We start from the raw sequence: 26,401 nt of genomic DNA, 5'->3' as shown, positions 1-26,401 counted from the left end.
CCATTTTGCCCAGAACCTCCTTCTTACAACAGAAAAAGAAAAAAATAAACCTGAACACAATTCAAAAAATCAGTGTAGGAAGACTCTGAAAGGTTGAAAAGAAGGAAATGAACTGCTTAGGGACCTCACAACGTGAGAAACAACGGGAAGGTGAGTACCCTGGGCTCCTTATTCTTATCCATATATCCCAGACAAGGTAATACAGAAGGCTCCAACCTGGAAGTGACAAGGGGAACAGACAAAAATCCTCAGAGAAATCTGGTTTTCTTCAGTAAAGGACTTGGAAAAGGGTGGCCTTACAATGAAACCTGTTTTTGGCAATAACCACTCTACTCCAGTCAAATGTCAGTGAATAAACTGCAATTTCAATGTGGAGCTGAGCCTCCACCCTTACTAGTCATTGAGAGATTGAATAAGGCAGTGTGAGTCTCAGATAATCAGCACTCCACTTTTTCCCAGTTATTAGTGTTACTGGAGTCCAATGGGGTGTCAAACTCTCATACTCACTAGTTATTAACAAGGGTAACTGAGGTATTGAGAGTAAAAGCTAGCTGGCATTTCTGCCTCCATCGCATCCTTTAATGTCAGGTGGCTCCAGAGTCGTTGAGGTTTTCCCCTCGTGCTAAGCAACAAAGAGGTGTGGGTTACTCTGCTAATTCCCAACTCCCAGATGCCATTATGGCTAAGTAGGGAGCTCAGTTCCCAGCCTTGCACTCCAACTCAAAGGCAAGGAGGTATCCCACTTTTGCTAGGAAGATGTTGGCAGTAGCTGAAAGTCCATCTCAAGCATCTTCCAAAGGCAGTATGATGTTCCACTTTTGCCAGCAGTAGGGTTAGCAGGACCCAGTTGGAAAGCTGAACTTACCCACCTACCTCTGTTTATATAATTCAATAAGGGGTGCATACTAAAAAAAAGATTAAACATAATCCAGTCATAACCGAATATCCAAAATGAGAAAGGCAATTGACACACATCAATACTAAGGTGAAATCAGTTGTTTGAATTAGCTGACAAAGGTTATTGAAGCGTTAAAATGCGTCTTCAACAAACACTTACAAATTCTCTTTAATAATGAAAACAATAAGAAATATTAGCAAACAAATAGAAAAATATAAAAAGAACCAGGTGGAAATATGGAAATTATAGAACTGAAAAATATAATAACTGAAATAAAAACCTCACTAAATGGTAGGGTAAAGTTGACCGGGCGTAGAATCTGTGAACTTGAAAATCAGTAAACACATCAACTGAATTTATTTAAAAAGTACAGAATCTCAATGACCTGTGAACCAACAACAAAAGAACTAACATTCATTTATTGGAGTCAAAGAAGAGGACTCAGAAAAAAATGCTGACAAGGTACCTGGAAAAATATAATGGGTAAGTACTCCCCAAATATGGTGAGACACAGACCTACTAATTCAAGAAATGAATTAACACCAAATGAATATACCAACCACATATTCTAAGCTTCTGAAAACTAAGAATAAAGCAAAACATCTTGAAATTGTCCAGAGGGAGAGATTGTGTTACACAGGTAATAACAATTCACATGACGGTGGATTTCACATTTGAAACAGAAACCATGGAGCATAAAAGAAAAGTGTGCATCATTTTCCAAGTGTTAAAATAAAAGTACTGTCACCCATGAATTATATATCTGGTGAAACTATCATTCAAGAATGAAGAAGAAATATAGACATTCTCAGATGAAAGAAAACTAAAAGCAAGAATCAGTGGCAAACCTACTTTTGAAGTATGGCTAAAGGAAGTTTTCTAAAGAAAAAGAAAATGATAACCAAAAAAGTCTTAGACCCTTCCTCAAGGAAATAAGAACATTAACATGGGTAAAAAGTAGGGTAAATAAAATAATATTTTTCTTATAAGTTAAATGACATTTGATGGTTGAAGCAAAAATTATAACACCATTTAAATGTGGTGCCTCATGTATGTAGAGAAAATATACAAGGTAACGAATGAAGGTAAGGTCTTTTAAGCTTTGTTCAAAGAGGTAAAACCTCAATATGCGAAGTTAAGCACGTATATTTTCTTGTCTAAAATAACTGAGATCTTTGGTCATAAGATAAATCTCAACCAATTTAAAGGAATTGGATTATACTGAATATGTTCTCTGACCATTTGGAAAAAACTAGAAAGTAATAATAAAAAAATATAAAAATCTCCAAACATTTGGAAATTGAACAACACATTTCTAAATAGCCTATATGTCAAAGAAGAATTCTGAAAGAAAACCAAAAATACATTGAACTGAATGAAAATGAACACGAAATACATAAAAATATGTCAGGTGAAACTAAAGCAGTACAGAGAGGGAAATGTCTTCCATAAAATGCTTATAATTAGGAAAAAAATTCCAAAATTAATAATCTAATTTCCTACCTTAAGATATTAAGAAACAGAGAGCAAAATAACCCCAGAGAAGCAGAAGGAAGAAAATAATAAAGATTTTTTTAATTTAATAAAATTGAAACCAGGAATATATTAGGTTGACGCAAAAGAAATTCAGGTTTTTGTCATTAAACATCATTAGAGGAAATGGGAAAAACTGCAGTCACTTTTGCACCAATGTACTAATAGAGAAAATCAATAAAACAGAAAGTTAATTTATCAAAAAATTTACAAAAATCATAAACCTCTAGCAAGACCAACAAAAGTGGAATGAAGAAACAAATCACCAATATTAGTAATAAAACAGGCACTATTACTACAGATCCTGCAACCACAAGAAAGATATGAAGAGAATGGTACAAATAACTTTACACTCGTAAGTTCAAAGACTTGGAAGAAATGAATCAGTTCCTCTAAATCCACCCACTACTAAGTCAATATGAAGTATATAATCAGAATAGTTCCTATACCAAGTAAAAAATTAAATTTGTTATGAAAAACTCCTTTAAAAAGTCAAGAAAAATGCCTCGATTCAGAGTACAACCTGAGCTAAATTGAGCTGTGTCATTCTTGATTGCAACCCAGAGCTTGATTAGAAGAGTAAATCTTTTAAATTATTGCTGCTTGTTTAAAAATTTTTAAGAGTAAAAATATTTTACTTATAAAAAAAAAAAGAAGAGCTTGCATTATTGATCTGTGTTATCCCATGTGTATTTATTTCTAAAAAGTAAGACAAGAATTTGCTTGATTCTCAGGGGAATTCTCTGAGCATCAGTGAGCACTGGAAAGTTTTTCATGCAGCTAAGTGAGGCATATTAGATGGAAAAACACTGCAAAATATATATTTTAAGAGAGATTTTCTTTTTGCCTCGAATTTTCACTTAGTGTTATACACTCTATATGTGTCTATATGTTAATGTTTTAGATAAGGAAAAACAATATTACTGTGAACATCATGTTATTTCACATCTCTCTGATTTTACCCACCTTCCTCCCTCCACAAGACATGTTATTTTTACCACTCTTTTCCTATTAAGTCTTATTTTTCAAGGTTCACGTCTTGTCTCTTAAATGACCTCTTTCTTTGCTCCCACAGTATCCCCTGCAGGTCTCTGGCAGAAATCTATTACATTTGCCATCTTCGATCCTACCACTGGTGAAGCAATGCTCTATTCTTCTGTTCTTTGAAGAACTAGTCCCTCTCAGACTTACAAATCATATATTTGGTAGAGACTGCTTCCTATCACTGCTTGAGTATTGGGTTGTCACTGTCCACTTCTCATCGTCTTTGCCACCAGGGATTAGTTTAGGATTGGACTTGTAACCAGATGAAAACCAATATAATACAAGGTCAGAACCGTTAAAGCTTCCAAGGTGAAGGAACTCTTCTTTTCTTGTGAATGAATTTTAGAAAAATAATCTCTCCCTTTTCCACAATGTGAGATTTGTAAGTGCTGTGCCATTGTTTAACGCACCTGAATTTGGAGGGTTGACGTTTCATGTTATAAAGTCCGTTGATTGAACTGGCACATAATGGAGCAGCTCACTAGCTTTGTTTGAGCTGTTTGAAGTCAGGCCTACCTCTCACCTTTGTATTTATATATGACAATACATTCAGATTTCAGTGCCCTCATTAATTCAAAAAGAAACCTGCTCCCTATATTATCTATCTTCACTCATCATACTCCAATTAAATTATTAACTTATGTGTTTTTGCTCACAAGAGTGTGAGAGATCATGTAACAACTTAGCCACATTTTTTTATCCCTACTTTGAAGCTTGTCGTGTAACATTTAGAGACAATCAATAGACATATTTAAAAATTGTTTCATATTTTAGTTTAATTTTTAAGCTAAAATTAAAATAATGCCCGTTAAAGCCTGTTAACATCCTCTTCCTTTCTTTACTTTCACTTATCTTGTAGAAAACAGGATGCTTGGCATGTTACGTATGAACACTAATCATAACCTTATACTCCTTCCTCACATTAAGGGAACTCTCCATTTACCCAAGAGGACAGAAATAAGTGGCATGAATTTGCAATAGCACTTGGGATAGTTTTTATCCTCTGAAAATAGTTAACCCATGGTAATTTAACAGAGAATGATATATAATGCCCACTTTGCACTAGTCAGCTAAAAATAAACAAACAACAACAACTTACAAAGATAAACATAATAGGTTCTTTGTAGATCTTGACTATTGAAACTCTATAGCCATTTTAGAACAATATACCTTACTCGACCAAGTAGAATTCTGAGTCAAAGAATAAACTGGCTCCACATATATTTTATATTAAGATCATTAAATTAATAAATATGCAGGTTTAACAAAATTTTAAAAACACATTGGTATAAATCTCAAGAACTGAGGTATTTTTAGAAATCTTTTCACCTGCAAATTTTTAAATTTAATAGCCTTAATATAAGAATGTGTGTCTTTCTGTGCATGGGCATACAGTGAAATTATTTTTAAAATATTCTTAAACATTTTACTTTATCCTTTTTCATGTCAGTGCCTCATAGCCCTTATGAAAATTTAAGTATTTATAATTAATGCTCATTGAAATTTTCAAAAAGTCTTTATTTTACAAAGTCAAAACATATATCTCAATTGAAAGAAAACACAAATTTTAATTGCTTTATTGGTCACTTTACTATCATCTCCTTAGTAATCAATTAATTCAATCAGATTCACTCTATGGTTTAAATGTTGAAAAATGCCTTTTAAGAATTACAGTAATTGAACTGACTAATATCTACTACAGCTGTTAAAATCTGTTTATCTACGGAACATTTTAGATTAAGTTAAATCACAAGAGGACCTGTTTATCAAATTAGGCACCTAATATTTTCCAAGTTTGCTTCAGTGGGTTCATCTCTAAAAACAAAGAAACAAACAAACAACAGAAAAAGTCTGTTAACATCCTATTCTAGAAATTCCATGCTGGTTTTGTTTGTTTGTTTTTGATTTCCTCAATGCAAGTATTTGTAATGCTGCTACTTTTTTTTTTTTTTTTTACTTTTAAAATTTTTATTTTTATTTCAATAGTTTTTAGGGAACAGGTGGTCTTTGGTTACATGGATAAATTCTTTTTAAAAAAATTTTTTTTATTATACTTTAAGTTCTAGGGTACATGTCCATAACGTGTAGGTTTGTTACATATGTATACTTGTGCCATGTTGGTGTGCTGCACCCATCAACTCGTCAGCACCCATCAACTCGTCATTTACATCAGGTATAACTCCCAATGCCATCCCTCCCCCTCCCCCCTCCCCATGATAGGCCCCGGTGTGTGATGTTCCCCTTCCCGAGTCCAAGTGATCTCATTGTTCAGTTCCCACCTATGAGTGAGAACATGTGGTGTTTGGTTTTCTGTTCTTGTGATAGTTTGCTACGAATGATGGTTTCCAGCTGCATCCATGTCCCTACAAAGGACACAAACTCATCCTTTGTTATGGCTGCATAGTGTTCCATGGTGTATATGTGTCACATTTTCTTAATCCAGTCTGTCACCGATGGACATTTGGGTTGATTCCAAGTCTTTGCTATTGTGAATAGTGCCGCAATAAACGTATGTGTGCATGTGTCTTTATAGCAATGCTGCTACTTTCTATTAAATTAAGAACACATGATTTTTAAGACTTACAAGGCTTCAACAAATACAATTCCAAAACGAAGACATGGAGTGTTCCTTCTTGACATCATTTTATGATGTCTTTAATTTACTCCTGTGTTTTTAATACCCAGAGGTTTTGCTTCCTTTTTTCCCCCTCTTTTCTATGCTTAATTTAAGCTCATAGATGGATTTGGTATAAGGCACCACTCTAGATGGTTGACTTTTACAAATCAGGTATTGTTTCCCTAGCCTTATAATGAAATGTTTCAGAAATGGCCAAATTTTGTTTTTAGGTTAACTGATATATATCATTAAACTACAGCTTTGGGTGAAGTCAGACACTTGGAATTCCCTTAATGCACATGTCTCCTTACCTTCCACCAGCTGGGAAGGTAATGGGAAGCATGTATTCCCCCAGGGAAGACAAACAACATTCGGTTGATTGGCAAACACTTTTGCAATAAGGAGAGAGAGGTAGTCTTGGTTAATTCCCTTCTCAGCCAACCAGTCAGATTGCCTGCTGGGCTACTGGCTTAATGCTGCTGAGATGAAAGATTCCAGTGGACAGGGTCATCATTTGAGTCAGGGACTAGGGTGTTCATTATGCAAGTGGAGCTGCTTCTGCCTAGCTTAGCAAGCTCCCTGATGTTGCCATTCTCTCTTTCCCTGTCTTTAATTATAGATGTGTCCTAGCATTTACCGAAATAGAGATAGATAAATAAATATGCAACAGGTGGAGAAGGAAAGATATGGGGGCAGAAAAATTAAAGAACATAAACAGAAGATGATTCAGAGATATTTCTACATAGAGAAAAAATATCTAGAAACAATGTAGCTTGATCATTTTCCAGAACTTTCCTTTGCACTTACTAGCTATGGGATCTTAGGCAGGTAGTGAAGGCTAAAAGGTATCATGCATGTAAATTGCCTGGCTCTGTGTCTGGCACATGGAAGATGTGCAATAAATTGGACCTTTCCTGCATATCCTCGTGTTGGTTACAGATAACGGAGTAGCATGCTTTCATAATTGTTGGGGAAAAAAGAACCTATGAAAGACAACTCTGTGTGTGTGTGCACCTTCGTGCACATGCTTGTATGTGCACGCATTTAAAAAAAATGGAGTTATATGAAGGTCTTCATAGATCCAGCCTCACAGGCAGTTAGAAATGGACCAGCTGTCATTATATATGCTTAGCATTTTTTTTTCTAGAGCTGTGGCATGTCTGAAAATGAGGTTAAGGAAACCTACAGAAGAAACAAATTTAATTAAAATAATAGCTATCAAAAATGTTGTTTACATCTTTGATGATAGATATTTGTGGATTGATTTACTGAATGTTTAGTAGAGAAAGAACTAAAGGGACAAATACACAAATATGAAGGCAAAGTTCAATCCAGCAGTGGCCCCAGCATGGGCTCTTCATAATGTATCTAAACTACGATTCTGCATCAGGGGGCAGAGTGACAACAAAAGGGAATGCTGGGAATCTGAAGACCTGTGTCTTGCTCTGAGTTCCAATTTTGTAAATCATGATCAGAAAAATAAAATCAAGTCCCAGTCCTGGCACCAGTGTCTCACTTTACCCACCTCATATACTGCACCCCGCTTTCTGCTTTTTTGGCTTCTCCAGTTTCTAAGACTGGCTCTCCATCAAACCGGGAAGCAGTCAGTGAAGTATTTCCTGTCTACTCACCTACCTTGACTTGCAAGGCTCCTGACTACTCTTCCAATATCTTACCTCCCTCCTAATCCTCTTCCCTTCTTATTCTCTGCTGTGTTTTCCTCTCAGCAAGTTTTCAATGAATCCCCACTGAGGTGATAACTGATAACCAAGGTGTTAACTGAAGTGTGAATTCTCCTAGGATTATTCAAACCTTGAAAGCAGGCTGTTTGAGGACCAAAATGTTGATATATAGAGAAATTGACAGAAAGCTTTCCCTGTGATTAATAACATCACAACATCACACCTGCTAGACTTTGACTCTCACTACTAACATGCCCACTTAGCCTAGACAATGGCAATGGCTTGGAAAGAGAAGCTTAAGGAGCTCTAGGAGCAGTGAGGGTCACTGGACCACACCAGGTCAACACAAATACACCGTAGACAGGCTCACTCTGCCTCTTTTGACTTTAGAATTTGAAACTTGCAATTTACCAGTAACTCCTACTCTATCTTCAGATCTGCAGTGTAAAACCCTATCAAAGGCATTTCTCCCAAGACGCATTCAACTGTCATTGTTTGTTTTTCAACAAATTTCACAACTTGGAGACACCCCTGTGGAGCTGCAGTATGGGAAGCTGCCAGTGAAAGCTAGATGTGAAAATATGCTATGAACATTGGAGAGTCAGCCACAAAATAGATATATTTGCAGGGCGGGGGTGGGAATGCGGTATAAACATAAATATATGTGCTTCCATAAATCTAAAGGTGACCATGTTGGCCTTACATGGTAGCAATTATTGAGCTAAAATGTACAGCAGATGCTAAAGGGTATGAGTGTTAGAGCATCATCCCTCATGAAATATTTTGTAGCTAATAGCAACAATCTTTTTTAAAGGTAAGTTACAAAGGTCAGAAGGTCATTTTTACTCTTAAAATTACTGACTTCTGCCAAGTATCAGTTTCTTGTAAGAAACAATTTCTGTGCTTTCCCTATTAGACTTAAATTTAGAAATAATGAGGTTTTAAAACATGATGAGAAATTCTTATTAAGAAGAAAGTATTTCTTCAAATTTTGAGGTAGAGAGCTAAGGATGAGAGTGTGGGAGGTCTAAGGACCAGGGGTCAGGAAAAGGTGATAGTGGAGAGTATACAAAAAAACTAGCAGGGCGAGGTGGCGGGTGCCTGTAGTCCCAGCTACTCGGGAGGCTGAGGCAGGAGAATGGCGTAAACCCGGGAGGCGGATCTTGCAGTGAGCTGAGATCCGGCCACTGCACTCCAGCCCCGGGGATAGAGCGAGACTCCATCTCAAAAAATAAATAAATAAATAAATAAATAAATAAATAAATAAATAAATTTACCAAACAGGCATTTAAATATGTAAACTACATGGTAATAGCCCTCTGAATAGGCTAAAATAAATATCTTTGAAGAATTAGCACACATCTATATTCTTAAAGTTTCCTGACATTTGTTTGTGTCAATTAGGGCTCCCATGAATTGCAGTAGTAAGTTCTGTGTTTTTTCTCCACTAATTTCACTCATCATTGTAGAAATAGAGAGAAGTGAGAAAAATATCTTTTTCTGAGTTAAAAATAGTAGTAGAAATTTCTTGCCTATATAAATATTACACATCTATTTCCTACCATACATATTATACATTTATTTTGAAATATTACATTAAAAATAGCAATTAGTATTAATTATTGAGTTTGGTTGTGTTTTAATATAGATTGCAAAATGTTAGACAAGATTGATATGGAATATGTGTACTGCTGCTATTCGAAGAGCTTCTGAAGTTTTGGAGGCTACAAGAAATTTTCAAAGGTCATAGCTTTGGGAGATGTAGTTTTCGCTGAAATCTCTAATAATTCAAATAGAGATTCATAATGTTATTGCAGTCTATTGGCTTGCAGACATTTCTTGATTTATGTGTAATATTCACTTCACCTAAATTCTCTAAGTATGAGAGATTCTTTGTATCAGATTTTCTCTACAGGGGGCTAATTACCGATTTCCTTCCAGTTTATTTAGAATATGTAGAAAAGACATGGAAAGCCAAGTATTTCGTCATAAATGGAAGTTCGGAATACAAAACTGGTAAATTGGTGTTCAGGCTTCGAAACTCTCTTATTTTGCAGGAGGGAGACAGTAGGCGTTTGAAGTTTCTGATTCAGGTTCTATGTTCTAAAATACAGTTGCCAGGGAGTTTTTATAAAGGGAAAAATGCAGCTAGAGTATGTGGGAGACATAGGTGTTCTCAAAGACCCTACCTGGTTATGCTTCTTCTTAAAAAAAAAAAAAAAAAAAAAGAAAAAAAGAAAAAAAAAGAAAGAAAGAAAAGGAAAGAAAGAAACTGCAACCTTTAACATTAAAGTTTGTTTTCGGTAATAATCCGGAAGCTCACAGCAAACTTTAAATTTTCTGAAATTAAACAGATCTCCCAAGACCTTGTGGTTAGATGGCCTTTCTTTAGGGAGGAGCTGAGTCCAGGAGCTTTACAGGGTAGGAAGTCCAGGTATTCTTATTTGTTGATGCATAAAGTTGTCCTCAGATCTCATTTCTCATGTCTACCTGACAACCCTGGAAATTGTGGAGCAGAGGCAACTGCGAGAGATAGTAAGCTTTGTGTTAAATCCAGGAGCAGAGAATGAGCAGGCTCTCTCGCGAACATGAGAACCTCTTCTGGAGGGGAGAGGTTACAAAGCAGATAAGGATTCCTAAGCTAGAAGCTAACTCGTCCTCTGGCTCCAGCCAAGCGTCGTATCCGGAGCCAACTGCAGCTGGAGGTGGAAGAGGAAAAAAACGGAGGTCGAGGAGGGAGGGGGAACGGAGGGGAGTAAGCTGGAGATCCGCGCGCGAAGGGAGGGTGGAGATGAGGGGAGCGCGCCGGGCGCAGGGAGCTGAGTGGACGGCTCGAGACGGCGGCGCGTGCAGCAGCTCCAGAAAGCAGCGAGTTAGCAGAGCAGGGCTGCATTTCCAGCAGGAGCTGCGAGCACAGTGCTGGCTCACAACAAGGTGATGTGCCAGGAAGCGGTTTTTTTGCCCACTTGGGCTGCTGTGGCTGGGGCTTGCTTCCTTATACCCACCTCTTCTCCTCTGGGTCTGCGTGTGTATGAGTGAGTGCCCGGCTTTGGGGGGTAAAGCCTGCGGGGAGGGGACACGCTTGCCTCTGCTTGTCTCCTCCTCCCTCTACCCCCGTCGTTGCTAATGTATGTTTTCCAGGGTCGCCCCTGGCTTCGTACCTCTTATTTGACACTGACATCTCCCCCCACCCCCGTTGTATCTCCTCTCCCAGATGCTCAAGGTGTCAGCCGTACTGTGTGTGTGTGCAGCCGCTTGGTGCAGTCAGTCTCTCGCAGCTGCCGCGGCGGTGGCTGCAGCCGGGGGGCGGTCGGACGGCGGTAATTTTCTGGATGATAAACAATGGCTCACTACAATCTCTCAGTATGACAAGGAAGTCGGACAGTGGAACAAATTCCGAGACGTAAGTGCCGCGCACCCCCATCCCCGGGCACACGCGCGCGCTGCTCCGTGGCGGGGGCCGCGGTGGCCGGGTGTGGGTGGGGAGTGGGCTCCGTTTTCTGAGGAGAGGGATTTAGGGAAGTGCGGCGGCGCAGGGCTGCTGGAGAAGTTCACAGTTCCGCTGCCCCCTCCCAGCTGTTTCAAGGGCTTGCTTCTTGGATGCACAGGAGTTCAGGTCTCACAAGGTTCCCACTCTTCCTCCCCCACCCTGCTCTCCCCTGTGCCCCCTCCCGGCCCACAAAGGTTAGAAAGTGCTGGCTCTACCCTCTCAACTTTTGAATGGTGTTTCTGGCACTGGTAAACACAGCAGATGTGCCTTTGCGATGTATCGCTACTAAAGTAACTAGGATCGATCCCGTCGCTAATGGTCCATTAAGGAATTTGAGGGAGGAGGTAGGAAGATGTAAGATTTATAAATGCCCGCTCTCCAAGAGTGGGAGGATGTTTGGCGGCACCAGTAGGGACTCGTTGAACTGCTCCCGATTACATAAAATTGTCGATCAGATTTGTGCTTCAACATGACTTTAATCCAGAACATGTTTGCAATGTATTTGATTACATTTTATTCCAAAATGAATCACTGCCTTGAAATCTGCGTGAAGGGGATGCGAGGGCGGGAGGGTTGCAGGTGACAGCGATGAAGGAGTTAAACCGTAGACTCCTCTGGGGAGTTTTCAAAAGTGTTATTAAGAGGGAGCCAGGTTTAGACACTTGAAGCCAGTGGCCATGACTTGCCAGTCATTTTTTTTTTCCTCACCTGATCTGAATGGAGCACAGTAAGAGCTGCTCACATACAGAGCGCGGTACGACTGGAAGCCTTGAACTCGGTTGTCCCAGTGAGGGAGGCCGCCCAGATGGCTGAATACCGCCCCCAGCCCACCCTTTAAAGCGCGGAAGGCATGAACTGGAGCGAGCGTGATTCCCAGACACATTGCCAATACTTACCGTGACATTTGAGAGAATTTCTCGTGGAGTACATCTGCAGTGCACTACGTGGAGATGAGTTAACTTCTTTCATCAGCTCTGATTCGGTCACCATTTGGGAAAATAAATGGGAGCCTAGGCTAGGTTTCATCCTGCCTCCTCTAACCCGTTCTCTCAACCTCTACATGAAGTAGCTGACAAGCCAGACCTAGCAGAGGGATTCCTGAAGGAACACAAATTTTTAGTTTAAAATTAGGTTTAGTCATTTGATTGAGAATATTTAATGGAGAACTTTGCCTACATACTTTATGAACAACGTTTGAGCACCATTTTATTGCTAAATAAATGCCCTTATAAAAACATACCTCTTGCATATTTAAGTTTACACTAATATTGAGTACAAGCAAAAAGGATAGCGAGTGAGATATTCCTAAACCTAAAGAGAATTTGTTTATCACACCGTCATTTGGCAAAAAAAAAAAATCGAACATTTTATCAGTATTTGAACAGTGTTTGACATTATGACATTTCATTATTTAACGGCTGCTTTAAAATCTTTTAGAAATGAATTTTTGAAAGACCTCTCAACAATGGGATATGTTTAGTAGATAATACTGGTTGCATGCTGTTTTCTATTTGTTTTGGGGTGTTTTTTTTAGCTCCGCTGGATAGTGATAAAATAAACTACACAAGATTCCTCGCTGGCAGAATTGTAAGAGTATTGCTATCTTCAGCGAGAGCAGAGATAAAAGCTTTCTTCTCTAAAATGTATTTTAAATGTTGAATAACTTAGTCTTCTATTACTTTATTCAAATTACTTTATTGAATTATTGAGTGACTTGGGCAGTTTGTGAATGTGTTTGATTTAAACTATTGAGACAAGCTGAGTTGCCTACTAGAGAACTAAATATGCTGGAATTTATGGAGTCACTTTCTATAGAGACAGTATTTTATTACTATATCATTTTCAGGTATTGCTCTATGATCTCAAGGAAAAAGTTCATCAAAATTGTGCATAATTTTTTCAAAGGATTTACTGATACATTTTATGCAAATGTCTGTTTTGAAGTATATTCAATACCTAAACATATAATACTGATTTGTTGGAAAAACTTTCATCAAGTTTTAGTATTACCATTTTAGTAAGACAGTTACGGTTTTGTAAAAATGACTTCTGGAGGGAATGGAGCACATAAATGCTATCATTGTTTAATCCTTGAACCACCTGTTGCTTATTATTAACATGATAAAATGTATGCTGACGGTGTGGTTTCTCAAATAATAATTCCGAATGCATAATATAGAATCCTTATCTGCACCATCCACCCCACTGCTATTTATGCATATTCTTTCCCTTTGGGGGAATCATTAGCTTAATAATCTTTTCTGTAGCTCTCAGGATGTTATTTTTCAGTTGGTTTTCAGCTAGAAGCACATGGCGATAAGACATTACTTGAAATAATACTATACTGCATGAATCTACCTTTAAATGTTCTGCATGAGCATTCATATCGCAAATAATGATTTATGTACTTACTTTATATGAGGGCAAAGAAACATGGAATTCTGAACCTCTTATTTGAGAAACAATTTAACTGAAGTACTTTTGTTTTATGGTTTTTCCCCATAAAATATAATTAATTTTATTTATAAAAAAGCTTTGGGAAGCACCAGCATAATTATTGCTTGGATTAATCCTTATGATTAGTTTTTTCCTCCTGACTGTTTTACATAATCAGCATTGTTTTACAAGTAACTCCTTAATGAAAGTTTGAACTGTTCCTTCTTTTGAAATACATTTGAAAACTATCTTAAATAATATTTAAAAATACAATTTAGCATTATATTTTAATTGAATAATTTTAAAAATAAATGTTACTCTTTATATATTTTATTTGTAATATACATATGTAAATATAATTGATTTACAATAAAGCTTTAGGAACAAAGAGAGTGGATAGAGTTAGGTGAGAGTAGGTGAGCATAAGAACTACTGCCACTGAGGCTCATTATCTCAGTTTCCTCAATATAAATGCTAGAGAAGCAATGAAAGAAAAGACAAGCTTACAATTAATAGGTATTAACACAGGAGAAACAAGCTTACAATGAGTAGGTATTAGCATAGAAGAAACCTCCAGTATTTTTGACTACTCTATGCTAGCAAAGTCTGTTGAATAAAGTACCTTTGTTGTCCTTTTGAAGGACTCTTGGAGTGTACGACACTTAATGCTATAGGCATAAAGAGCTTTCACTGTTTTGAAAATTATTACTTTATTTGGTTATTAGTATACAAATTCTGATAAAGAGTTTAATATCTATGTTTTAGGAAAGCATAAAAGTTTCACTTAATCTAAAGATATAGAAAAGTCAACACATTTAAACATAAGTACAGTAGATAGAGCCAGCATGCTTTACTTAGGTTATGCTTATGGGATTTTAAAATAAAATAAAATAAAAACTCTCTCGACAATGGTATATATTCAGTACATATACTGGTTACATGCTTTTTTTTTTTTTGTGGGGGGCTCTGTTGAGTAGTATACAAGATTCCTCGGTGGAAAAATTGTGGGGCTACCATTACTTTCTCCCAGAGCAGGAGTAAAGGATTCATACATCCCGTTCTTGTGAATATATTAGGAGAATTGGAAATCAGGATCATTATGAGGAAATTGAATTATTAGCTCATATTGTATTAGCTCAAATACAAATATACAATTATGTATTGCATATTTCAAATATTTGTATTTTATAGTTTAATTAAACCATACCCTTTATCATGTAATAAATGAGTATGGAATTTGGAACCAGTGAATTAATTAGTAATGCATGGTATAATAACATTATCAAAATTATTATTGATTTCATTGAAATACATGCAGTAATTAGGAATGACAAAAAAAGGTAAAATATGAGAAGCCCTCAAATATTGTATTTAGGCATCAGTATAATAAAAGCTTAGAAAAAAGAGGAATGATGGCCATGCTAATTTTTAAGTAACTCATATAATAAAAACAGGATTGTACCCTTTACTGGAAATTCAAATAGTTCTAGATTAAATTAAATTTGTTTTTCAATAAAAATACCTGGGACTCATTTTGAACTTTTTGTTTTAAGGAATGGTTACCATTAGTGTTATAGAAACCATAATCAACTTCAGTTTACATTTATTCCTTAAGTGATATTTAATATCCTTTAGATATATTTAATGCAATAAGAAAGTTCTACAATTTAACCTTAATGTAAGCTAAAGGACATGTAGAATATTGAGAAAATATAAAATACAGGCTGACATGTCTCAGAGGCACTCAAATTATAAGTTGACTTTTTAAAAAATACCTGATTTGCGGGTGTTGAATAGTAGGTAGAACATTCTTAATTTGTTTTTTCTTTTTATTTGCCTTTTTCATCGAAGGTGAGGTTCTTAAGTGCACAGATTATTTAAGAGATAATGGATGATGGTGAGGGATATTTCCTGGCACTAAGTGGGCTACAGAGGAGTAAAGATTCCTCAGGGTCTATCAACTACTACTGTTGTTAGAAAGTAAATACAACAATTTGTTTCTATGTCTACTCCAAATAAAGTATTCTATGGCTGTACAGGTCATTAAAATTCAAACAATGAGAATCTATAAGGAATGCTCTCTCAGTACTTTGTTTAGGTTTATGATGTGCTCTGGTTATATTTCTTGAGTTACAGGCATACTGTTACCGTTGAGGGATCCTCCTTTCTGGCAACAAAGTTTTACCATTATACTTTTCAACAATATGTATCAAAAATAAAGTTAAAAATTTATTAATAATTTGGACATATTTAATAAAGTAAACTACTATTCTCTCTGTTTAAGAATGCTTTCTCCATAATGGATATCCAATTCTTATGAAAATGTACATTTTCAGTGTTTCTCACTATGAAGCAACATTTGTAACTGTGGTGATAATTACCTACATTTCAGTATAGTTGAGAACATAGGCATTTCTTGGGAATTCTTCACAGTTAATTGAGTGCATTATCATAAGTATTTTTCTCTCTTTCTTTTGCTTTTTTGGTGATTATGAGCACTGTGTTTAGTTCTTAAAAGCTTGTGAATATAGTGTATATACATTTGCAGATCAGAGCTGGTGAAGACTGTAGCACACAATAGTATTTTTATTGGACTATTGTTCATATTGTTTAAATCATGGGGAGATTTAATGGAGAGAGGCAATTCACCTCTTAAGAGAAGCAATAAGCAATCTTTGACAATTCTGGGGCTAGTGAGTAACTACAGCAGCAAGAGGCTAGGCTCTGGCAGCATCCTGACTCTTGTTTTTGTCATCAGGATCCCTAGTTAAAGCATGATCATAGTACAAACTCCACACTCCTATTTTTTTAAATCTGCTACTACAACCACTACCCTGTTTGCCAGTCAGGATTTAAGTTTGGTTTTGTCCTCAGGTATCACATGATGGAGGAAGGCAGGTCAGAGAATGTCCGCCAATCTGTTTGTTTCTGGAGGGAATCTTAGCTAGAGCTGGTATCATGTCATCAGATTCTCTCAGGAGGTATGAATTGATCACGAAACTTTGGTGGATTTTCCATGGGTTCATGCTAACAGAAATTATAGCGAAGCAAGCAATACTTTTAACTCTCTGGCTCTCATAATTTCCAATCAATGACTAGAAAAGTGTAACTACGTGTAAAAGTGTAAGTAAGAGAAACAAATGACTCTGTCTCTGTATGTTGTCTATGTTTATATGTATTTATGTGTGCAGATTCATGCATAAATGCATATCTACATATATGTGTTATGTGTGTGTGTCAAATTGATAACAGGTTAAATAATCTGAATACAGAGGCAATTGTATATTGTGCTATAGGTTTTTTGTATGCACCACATATGTTTATAGTTATTACACATAACGTGTTGAGTAGAAAGCCAACATCCATCTACCCACCCCCAAAATGTTAAGACATGTTAGGTTTCTTTATTTTTTTTTTCTTTTCCTGGTTAGGTTTTCCGCATCTTATAAATTGAGATGATTTCATTTACTGTTACATGTGTGGACACAGTGTGCTTTTCTGTTTCTTACAGCTTGTTTGGGATTATATATTTAAACTTTTTAGCTAGATATACAAAAGGAACATCGTGTACTGCTATAGAGCATTTATTTTGCTACTCTGACAGTAAGACTTTGGGGTTGGATGCTTTTAGATCTTATGATTGTGACTCAGAGTGACATTGTATGTTCTTATACAACTTTAGTTTTCAGGATCTGGGTCATAATTTTATTTCATTTTATGTACTTATTTTTAAAGACTGATCTTTGACTTCTATAAATACTATCCAAGTTCTATAAGCTCCTGGAGTATTTATATGTCTTTTTCATTTATGAAAATCATTTCATCTTTTCTACTCTTTCTACTTCTTCTAGTTTACAGATTTGGACACCCCATTAGACTGTGAACTCCCTATAACTACAGACTGTAGTCTCCCTTCCTCTCCACAATCCTACAATTCACCTAGCATTACCACAATAATTGTCGCAGAGTTATCACTAGAAAATACTTATTAAATGAGGTGACATTATATTCAAAATACATTGCCAACTGAAAAATCCTTACCTAAAGGTTTTTTAGAGCTGTGTTGCCTTTTATTGGCCAGTTCAATTTCTGACCACCTCAAGCCCAGTTTTGTAATTTAAGTAAAAATTCAATTTTTATAAAATATAAAGTTATAAGTATTAAACCACGTTAGTCCTATAAGTTCCAAAATGTGCCAAAATAGAAATGCCATGTCCAAGCTGTTGTGTCCAGTTTTAGAATGGTCAACAGCAGATGACAATGACATGCATCATGGTGCTCCCTCGGCCAGTAGGTTCAATTCTTTTTTCCATAGTTTCTCTGACAACATAATTGTGTTGCTCTAACATCTTTAAATATTTTTGCTGCCTAATGGATAATATCAAACACTAGTGTCTTCCCTTTCTTCTTCAACTACTGAACTTCAATTAATGGTTCTATCGGTAAATCCAGGTACTTTACTGACAGTTGAGATTTATTTTTCTCTTCCACCTCACTTACAACTGCCAATGAATTAGTTAGAGAGAGGTTAAGTTCCTGCAGAAAGGAGACCCTGAATCAGAGTACCCGAGTAATGATAGAATTCTGTTTCGCAAGCATGAGACCATCAAGAAGTGGGTGTCCAGGCCTGGGCTTTCAGGGTTATTCCCTCAAGCAAGCTTCTCTATTAATGGCCATTTCCTATCTAACAGGAGGCATTTAAGAGAAAATCTAGGACAATCACCTGGCGACAGAATTCACCTGAAAGTAATCACACATTACTTCTACTTGTATCCCACAGGCCTGAACTTAGTTACATGTCAACACCTAGCTACAAGGGATACTGGGAAATTTAATCTTTAATAGGAATCATCAACACCAAAGAAAGCAAGCAATATTCAGTACTCAGAGAAAATGTTGGTAACTATGGTATCTGATTATGCTCTTTCAATCATCTAAACATCTCTTGAAAATATTCTCAGTCTCCACCCCTGTGTCCTCTGATGGGAATTTTTTTTTTTTATCATTGCCTGTCAGTTGTTTTCCTCCCTAATCAATCTTTCTTCCAAATTCCATATTATCCCAGTATCCTCTTAGCTATGATGGACATGCTTGAGTCATGCTTGCTGGGCCAAAACTACAATACCTAGTACCTACTGTTCCAGTTGTAGGAGTTTGGTGGTAAGTAGTAGTGTGCTAATTTCTAAAAGGAAATTTCGAAGGTCAAAACCAAAGCAGAGTATCCAAAAAGCTATCATGTTAAGGAGAGCCTGACTCTACATACCAAGGCTGTTTTCCTTTAGTGAAATCATTTAGCATGACTTCTGCGAAATCTTTTTTGAGCTGTAGATCTTTGGTCATGGGTCTGGAATACCCTGGGTTAAGGCATTAATGGTGATTGGTAGGCAAGAATCAGAATTTACTTCTCACATCTCTTAGTTAAAGAACAGGATACTCTCTTGCTGTGATGCAGAAAAAGGAAAGTACCACTAATACAAACAACATTTTGCTGAAATAATACTAGCAGTGACACTCTTGCCAGGTTCATGCAGCTCTTAGGCTTGAAAGCAAAGAAAACAATCTTTTTGGTTCTACTATCTCTGGGACAGTTAGGAAATTAAAACTGCAGCAAATTGGATTTGCCAGAATTCTCATACAGGCTTTACTCTTTAGATTTTTTTTTTTTTCTTGACATAGGAGATGACTGGCAATTAGAATGCCTGAGCTTTTTAACTGAATCATAAACAGAGATGGTGAATTGCACTTTCTATCAGGTTTTGTGTTTTGGAGAGATCCTGGATTTTTCCATCTTCATACTTGCTAAAGAAAAACATTCATATTTATTTATCATTTCTCATATATATTCGTGGCATGATTATATTACAAGGGATGATTACATAATTTTGCTTAATATGTTACCCACACATAATTAAATTAATAATAGTAATAATATGGTATACAAATATGTAAGGTAAAAAGTCTTCATACAGTTATTTTTCCCTTACAGTCGTGTCATTTCTCCCAAAGGATTGATGCTTTCCCTAATATGCTTCCACCAGAAGTCATCTGGCCTTCAATTTTCTGTTCACAAGCTCTTTCTTTTATTGAGGAAATAATGGTCTGAATCAGAAATGTTGTCTCCGACCTCTGAATATATATTGCAGATTTTTCTATTTAGAATTTAAGAATAATGGCCTAATAAAAATTTTTATTCCCTCCTTCAGGAATAGCACCAGTATATTTCATTAGTTCATTTATTGGTTTTAAAAACATCATGTTGAATAAGTAATAATAATCTTAAGAATCTGTGTGAGGTAGATTCCTTCTGTTTTTGTATGTGGCTTGTATGTTTTTGAGACTGTTAAGCCATATTATCACTCTTGTTGTAAAACAGAGATAATTAAATTCAGTATTCTGTTTTCATAGCTGTTTGATTAGAAAAGTTATTGATTATTTAAATTATGCTATTTCAATATAGAAAAGACAGTTTTGGATGGGTATGGTGGCTCATGCCTCTAATCCCAGCACTTTAGGAGGCCGAGGCAGGTGGATCTTGAGGTCAGGAGATCGAGTCCATCCTGGCCAGCAAAGTGAAACCCTGTCTCTTCTAAATACAAAAAAATTAGCTGAGTGTGATGGTGCGTGCCTGTAATCCCAGCTACTCCAGAGGCTGAGGCAAGGGAATCGCTTGAACCAGGGAGTCAGAGGTTGCAGTGAGCTGAGATCATGCTCCTGCACTCCAGCCTGGAAATAGAGCAAGACTAGGTCTCACACACACACACACACACAAAAAGAGTTTAAATACTGTTTTTATTGCATTTGTCTGTAAAATATGTGTGTGTGTGTGTGTGTGTGTGTATATATATATGTATATATAGTTAGGTGTGAACATTTGGTAGCTTGGTTTACTATTGACATAATTAGGAAAGGAACTTACATTTGGTATACATGGCTATTTGATACAATCAAATAGCAAGTGGTGTATACAAAAAATGCTTCTTTTTCCACAGCATTCTCTTAAGCTTTTGTTATGTGGATTTAGAATGAACTACATGCTAATGTTTCTATTTTCAGATTGTTATAGCATTTCATCAATAAAATCATCCCACATCTTTATCTACAGTTTTGAATATGCAAGGAAAAATAAACTCTATTTTAACTTTCCATACTATTTTATGATGGATTCCTCTTTTTGTCTTATTTTATTATCTGAAAATTCCAACTAACCATGGTAATTAAGTTTAAACCCAATGTCTTTAATAGTGTGCTAAACATGTATATAGTAAGCAAGATGGCAAAGATAATGAAAATGAAAAAATATGTGTTAGAAAACTATGGTGTCAGAATTTATAAAGTAAATACAACTTCACTATATATTTGATGGAAATAATTTTAAAAGATTTTAATTTAATTAATGACTATTTTTCTAACCAAATTACCTTTAAAAATGAGCTAAATCCACAAATAGTCTATATTATATGTGAACAGGATACTCAAAATTTTACTTGCTATGGCTATAGAGAATGATGATGGCAAAAATACACTCACCCAAAATATCAAGTGAGGTTAAGTGCTAAAAATTTTATAATAAAAACATAATGACAGACTCTTCCTTGTCTAGAAACTGATAATAATGTAATAATAACAAGCATTTTAATATGGCATATCACAAGCAAGGATTATTATAAGTTCACTTTTAATTTACTTTTGTAGGAATAGGGACTGGCTATATTGCCCAAGCTGGTCTTGAATTCCTAGGCTCAAGTGATCTTCCTACCTTGGCCTCCCAAAGTGCTGGGATTACAGGCATGATCCACTGTGCCTGACTAGTTTTTAAAAATGTATTAATTAGTAATATCCCCATATGGAATGTGCAACTGTTAATCCATTGTGTAGCTGAGGAAACTCAGGGCCAAGATCACACAGCTAGTAAGTATCAGTCAGGACTGTCTCCAGTAGTAGAATTTTGGCTCCAAAGACTTTGTCCTTAAACATGGAAGAGTAATGCTTTCTCATCTGTTAATGCTGTTTTGGGTCTCTGTTATATGCTAGGCACTTTAAATATATTATCCCACTTAATATAATATATCTCTCTCTCTATATATAATATAATATCTCTCTATATAATATAATATCTCTCTATAAATATATATTTACATATAAACATAATATATATTTATATAATACATATATTATGTTATATATTCATATAGAAATATATCATATATTCACATATAAATATATCATATATTCATATATAGATATATCATATATTCATATGTAGATATATCATATATTCATATATAGATATGTTATATATTATATATTCATATATAAATGTATTATATATTATATATGTAATATATATTATATGTTTACATATTTATATATTCATATATGATATATCTTTATATGAAAATATATGTTTATATATAAATATATGATATGTTTATATATAAATATGTAATATATGTTATATATAAATATGTAGTATATATGTTTATACATAAACATGTAATGTATATGTTTATATATATAATTTTTAATTGTGGTACAAAGCACATGACATAAAATTTACTATATTAGCCATTTTTAAGTGTACAATTCAGTGGTGTCAAGTATATTCACACTGTTTTGCAACCAATCTCCAGAACTTTTTCATTGCAGAACCGAAACTTTATACTCATTTAACCATATCCCATTTCACCCTTCCTCCAGCCCCTGGTAACAACCATTCTACTTTTCATTTCTACAAATTTGACTACTTTAGATATATAAGTGGAACAATAGTATTTGTTTGTTTGTGACTGGCTTTTGTTAGCATAACGTTCTCAAGTTTCATCCATGTTATGGCATGTGATAGGGTTTCCTTTTTCTTAAAGACTGAATAATATTCCATTGTATGTATATTTTACATTTATCCACTTATCTGTCAATAAAAACCTTGGGTTACTTCTACCTCTTTGCCATTGTAAATACTGCTGCTATGAACATAGGTATGCAAATATTTCTTGAAGATCCTGCTTTCAGTTCTTTGGCTATATACTCAGAAGTGGAATTGCTGGATCATCTGATAATTCTATTTTTAATTTTTTTAGGAACTGCCATACTATTTTCCATGGTGATTATGCTGTTTTACAGTCCTACTCACAATGGATAAGAGTTCCAATTTTTTTGCACCCTTGCTAACACTTGTTAATTTACATTTGGTTGTTGTTGTTGTTAGTAGCCATCTGAATGGGTGTGAGTTGATATTGTGGTTTTGATTTGCATTGCCCTAATGATTAGTAGTGTTGAGCATGTTTTCATATACTTGTTAGCCACTTGTACATCGTTTCTGAAGAAATGTCTGCTCAAGTCCTTTGCCCGTTTTTAATTGGGTTATGTGTTTTTCTTTTTGGTAAAATCTTTTAACAATCAAAAAAGTAGAGATTATTAATCTTCTTTCACAAATAAAGTGACTCATTATCACCAAGCTTAATCAACCTGCTCAAAATCAGTGAAGTTTGAAACGACTTTCTAACTCTAAAGACCATGTTTTTTAAAATTATCAGTTGACCACTTTAAATCAGTTACTACAGACAGCTCAAACTGCTTTTTTTGTTGTATTGTATTGTATTATATTATGTTATATTATATTATATTTATTATATTATTTATTTTTAAGAGACAGCAGTTTGCTCTGTTGCCCAGGCTTCAGTGCAGTGGTGCCATCATAGCCCACTGCAGCCTGAAACTCCTGGGCTCAAGTGATCTTCCCACTTTAGCTTCTCAAGTAGCTGGGACTACAGGCATATACCACTATGTGTGACTAATTTTTTTAAAAAAATTTTTTTTGTAGAGACTGGGGTTTCACTTTGTTGCCTAGGTTGGTCTCAAACTCCTAGACTCAAGCCATCCTCCTGCCTCAGCCTCCCAAAGTGTTGAGATTACAGGAGTGGCACATTGCACGTGGCTTGATTTTCTATCTTTTGACATATAGATTGGTCCTTTTAAATGGTCACATTGACTGTCTATTTTCTTACCTGCTAGACTAAGAAATTGATTAAGGTTTGTAATTTGTATTAGAATTTATTGTCCTTTATGCAGAATCACTATGATCTTGCTATAATTTGATCAGTATATCTTGAAGCTGCAGTAGGAAACTTCTAGTTGCCTGTCCTTCATTAGTCTTACAAATGTCAGTAGTTTCAAATCACATACTGTTCAAATAGTAATGTTTATCCCTATAGAGGTACTATATTTGGCAACAGCATATTACTGGCATTTTTATTACTGACCTTTTTTGATATCAAAGTGCAGGTCTGAATATCTTATGTGGTCAGAAATAGCTGTTAAAAGAAATACTAGGCTGGGTGGGATGGCTCACGCCTGTAATTCCAGAACTTCCAGAGGCCAAGGTGGGAGGATGACTTGCGGCCAGGAGTTTGAAACCAGCCTGAGTAACAGAGCTAGACCTCATCTCAGCAAAAATTCAAAAAAAAAAAAAAAAAAAAGCTGGGTGTGGTGGCACATGCCTATGGTCCCAGCTATTTGAGAGGCTGAGGTGGGAGGATTGTTTGATCCGGGAAGTAGAGGCTGCAGTGAACCATGATCACACCACTGCACTGCAGCCTGGATGGCAGAGTGAGTTCCTGTCTCAAAAAGCAACAACAAAAAAATGTTCTTACAGTGTCTGTTGGTTGGATTAGAAGTTTAACATCTTTGGAAGCTGTTTTTTAAGTGTTACTGTGCCTCTTTAATTTCTACAGTTGTGCCACCGCCCCCTCCTTTTCTTCGCTGAAGAGAATTTGACTTCTTCCTGTTATCAAATTAGGTAAATTGGAAAAAGAAATTATTTTCTTTAATTAAAGGATTCACAACTTATTATCATATGTAATCAACACATATAACATAAGTGTAACCACTGCTGAATGGGTTCTGAGAAAACATAACAATCTCTATCCTAGTAGAAAACATAGTTTTCTGTTTTCCATGTTGAATATCAAAGAGAGATGGAATGTTATTGACTTAAAAAAATGAAATCCTATCATATATAAAATAGGTTGGAATATATGTAAGTTTTAAAGAATATTTTGTTGTCTACATATATTTTGAAGTCTTCTACATCTAGAATTTCATTTAAGGTATTATGAACAATAACACTGAACATGGGTTCTGTTTTGAAGTTTTTTAGCAAAAAAGCAAAATTAATCTCCTGCTACACTGAAGAAAATATAGAGTAAATTTGAGTAAATTAAAATTATATGATTTCTATAATTTATTTTTAAGTTACAGAGAACTTAATGCTAAATTTTATACTAAGTATTTATGTGAAATAAATGGTTATATGGAATATTCTCTGATGAAAATTAAAATGAATCTTTCAGTCAACTTGAAATCTTTATGTTGAGTGGTCTAGATAATTTTGTGAGTTCTTCATTCTTAGCAAAACTAGAAGCTCATTTAGCAGGAATGAGAGAGGAACCAAAAATGCCACAACTCAATCTAATTAATTGTCTTCTGATATATAAAACATTGCATGGCATTGTGTGCCTGAATATTGATAAAATATTAGATATACCTCTTAAAAGTAGTAATTTGATAGTCCCTTAATCACAGCTCACTTTTACTTTTCTATTACCAAGCTACTTTGTGACTTTCAAAATATTTACATAGGGTACTATAGGCAAGATACTCTGAAATACTAACTTGCTAATTGCCTTGGCACATGGTATTAGCATCTGCTGAGAATCAGTTTTAGAATATCAGGACAATATTTATAGCCTTTCATGGCATACAGTATAGTGTGAAATTATAGACAACCTCCTAGTCTTCCAGTAAGGCTGCCTAAGGTGCCCTTGGCAACATCTGATACTCTCCTCAGATGTCCCTAAGGCAGTCAGATTCATCTAAAATGAACAATTCCTGAGGCAAAACTTTTCTAGAACATTGTATCAACAGCATTAACCTAGTATTACCTGAGATATTTTTCCTTGACATAAAATATATTTTTTTAGAGTTGAGATGTTATACACTTTATAGTTTTAAAGAACCACTGTACTTACTGAAACTGTGAATTAAAGGCACACTCCAAACTGATAACTAGGGAAATGCTAGTTTGGAAGCTGTGAAATTTGACAGTAACACTAAGCAAAGGAGTATTTGTACACAGACCACATGTTTAGTACATTACCCTTGGTATTTCTTCTTGATTAAGTATGCTAACTTTCTTTGCTAATGTTATTGTCATTTAAAATTGTTTATTTCAGAATTAAGGTTTTTTTTTGTCTTTAGTCTACATAGTTTTCTAGATAAAAAAATTTTTAAATGGGAAAATTGTCTATGGAATGACATGTTTAATTCAGATAACAAATTAGTAGTCAACATAGGAAAAATATCCCACTTTTTTAGGGAATAAAATATGTTCAAAAATGTTTAAATGTATACTGTGAACCAAGTTTTGAATATGTTTGAGAAGCATAGGCAGTTTTTAGGTCAGTGAAGGAGATCTGGACATCTAATTTCAGAACTGCTTTGTTTGCTTTGAGTAGTTGAAAGCTACCTGGCTTTGCTACAAGAAGCCTTATGTGTATTCTTGGAAGGAGTGCCTCTTTATTGAATATGCTGTTTGCTCTGATGTGTGGATTCTAGAGGAACCTTGGCATCAGCCTCAGAGGTGACAAAAGCACCCCTGGTGCCATTTGCTACTCTTGGAACTAGGATCAGAAGTCAAGTAAAAC

General features: G+C 35.4%; 1 protein-coding gene across 2 annotated transcripts in view; it reads left to right on the top strand.

The window, feature by feature from the left end:
* The first annotated feature begins 10,555 nt into the window (after positions 1–10,555).
* Positions 10,556–26,401, top strand: part of SPOCK3 (SPARC (osteonectin), cwcv and kazal like domains proteoglycan 3) — a 490,780-nt gene continuing 474,934 nt past the window's right edge. Inside the window, exons 1-2 of one of the 2 annotated variants that reach the window (XM_033215626.1) lie at positions 10,556–10,708; positions 10,989–11,177. In XM_033215626.1, coding sequence (XP_033071517.1) covers positions 10,989–11,177 — 189 coding nt within the window. In that variant the 5' untranslated portion in view covers positions 10,556–10,708. The remainder of the gene's footprint in view (positions 10,709–10,988; positions 11,178–26,401) is intronic. The other variant, XM_033215625.1, reaches the window with a different exon arrangement.

The sequence above is a fragment of the Trachypithecus francoisi genome, unplaced genomic scaffold, assembly GCF_009764315.1.
Source record: "Trachypithecus francoisi isolate TF-2019V2 unplaced genomic scaffold, Tfra_2.0 Lachesis_group1, whole genome shotgun sequence".
NCBI lineage: Eukaryota > Metazoa > Chordata > Mammalia > Primates > Cercopithecidae > Trachypithecus > Trachypithecus francoisi.
The sequence above is the reverse complement of the archived record's forward strand: the minus strand, read 5'-3'. Positions and strand labels throughout refer to the sequence as shown.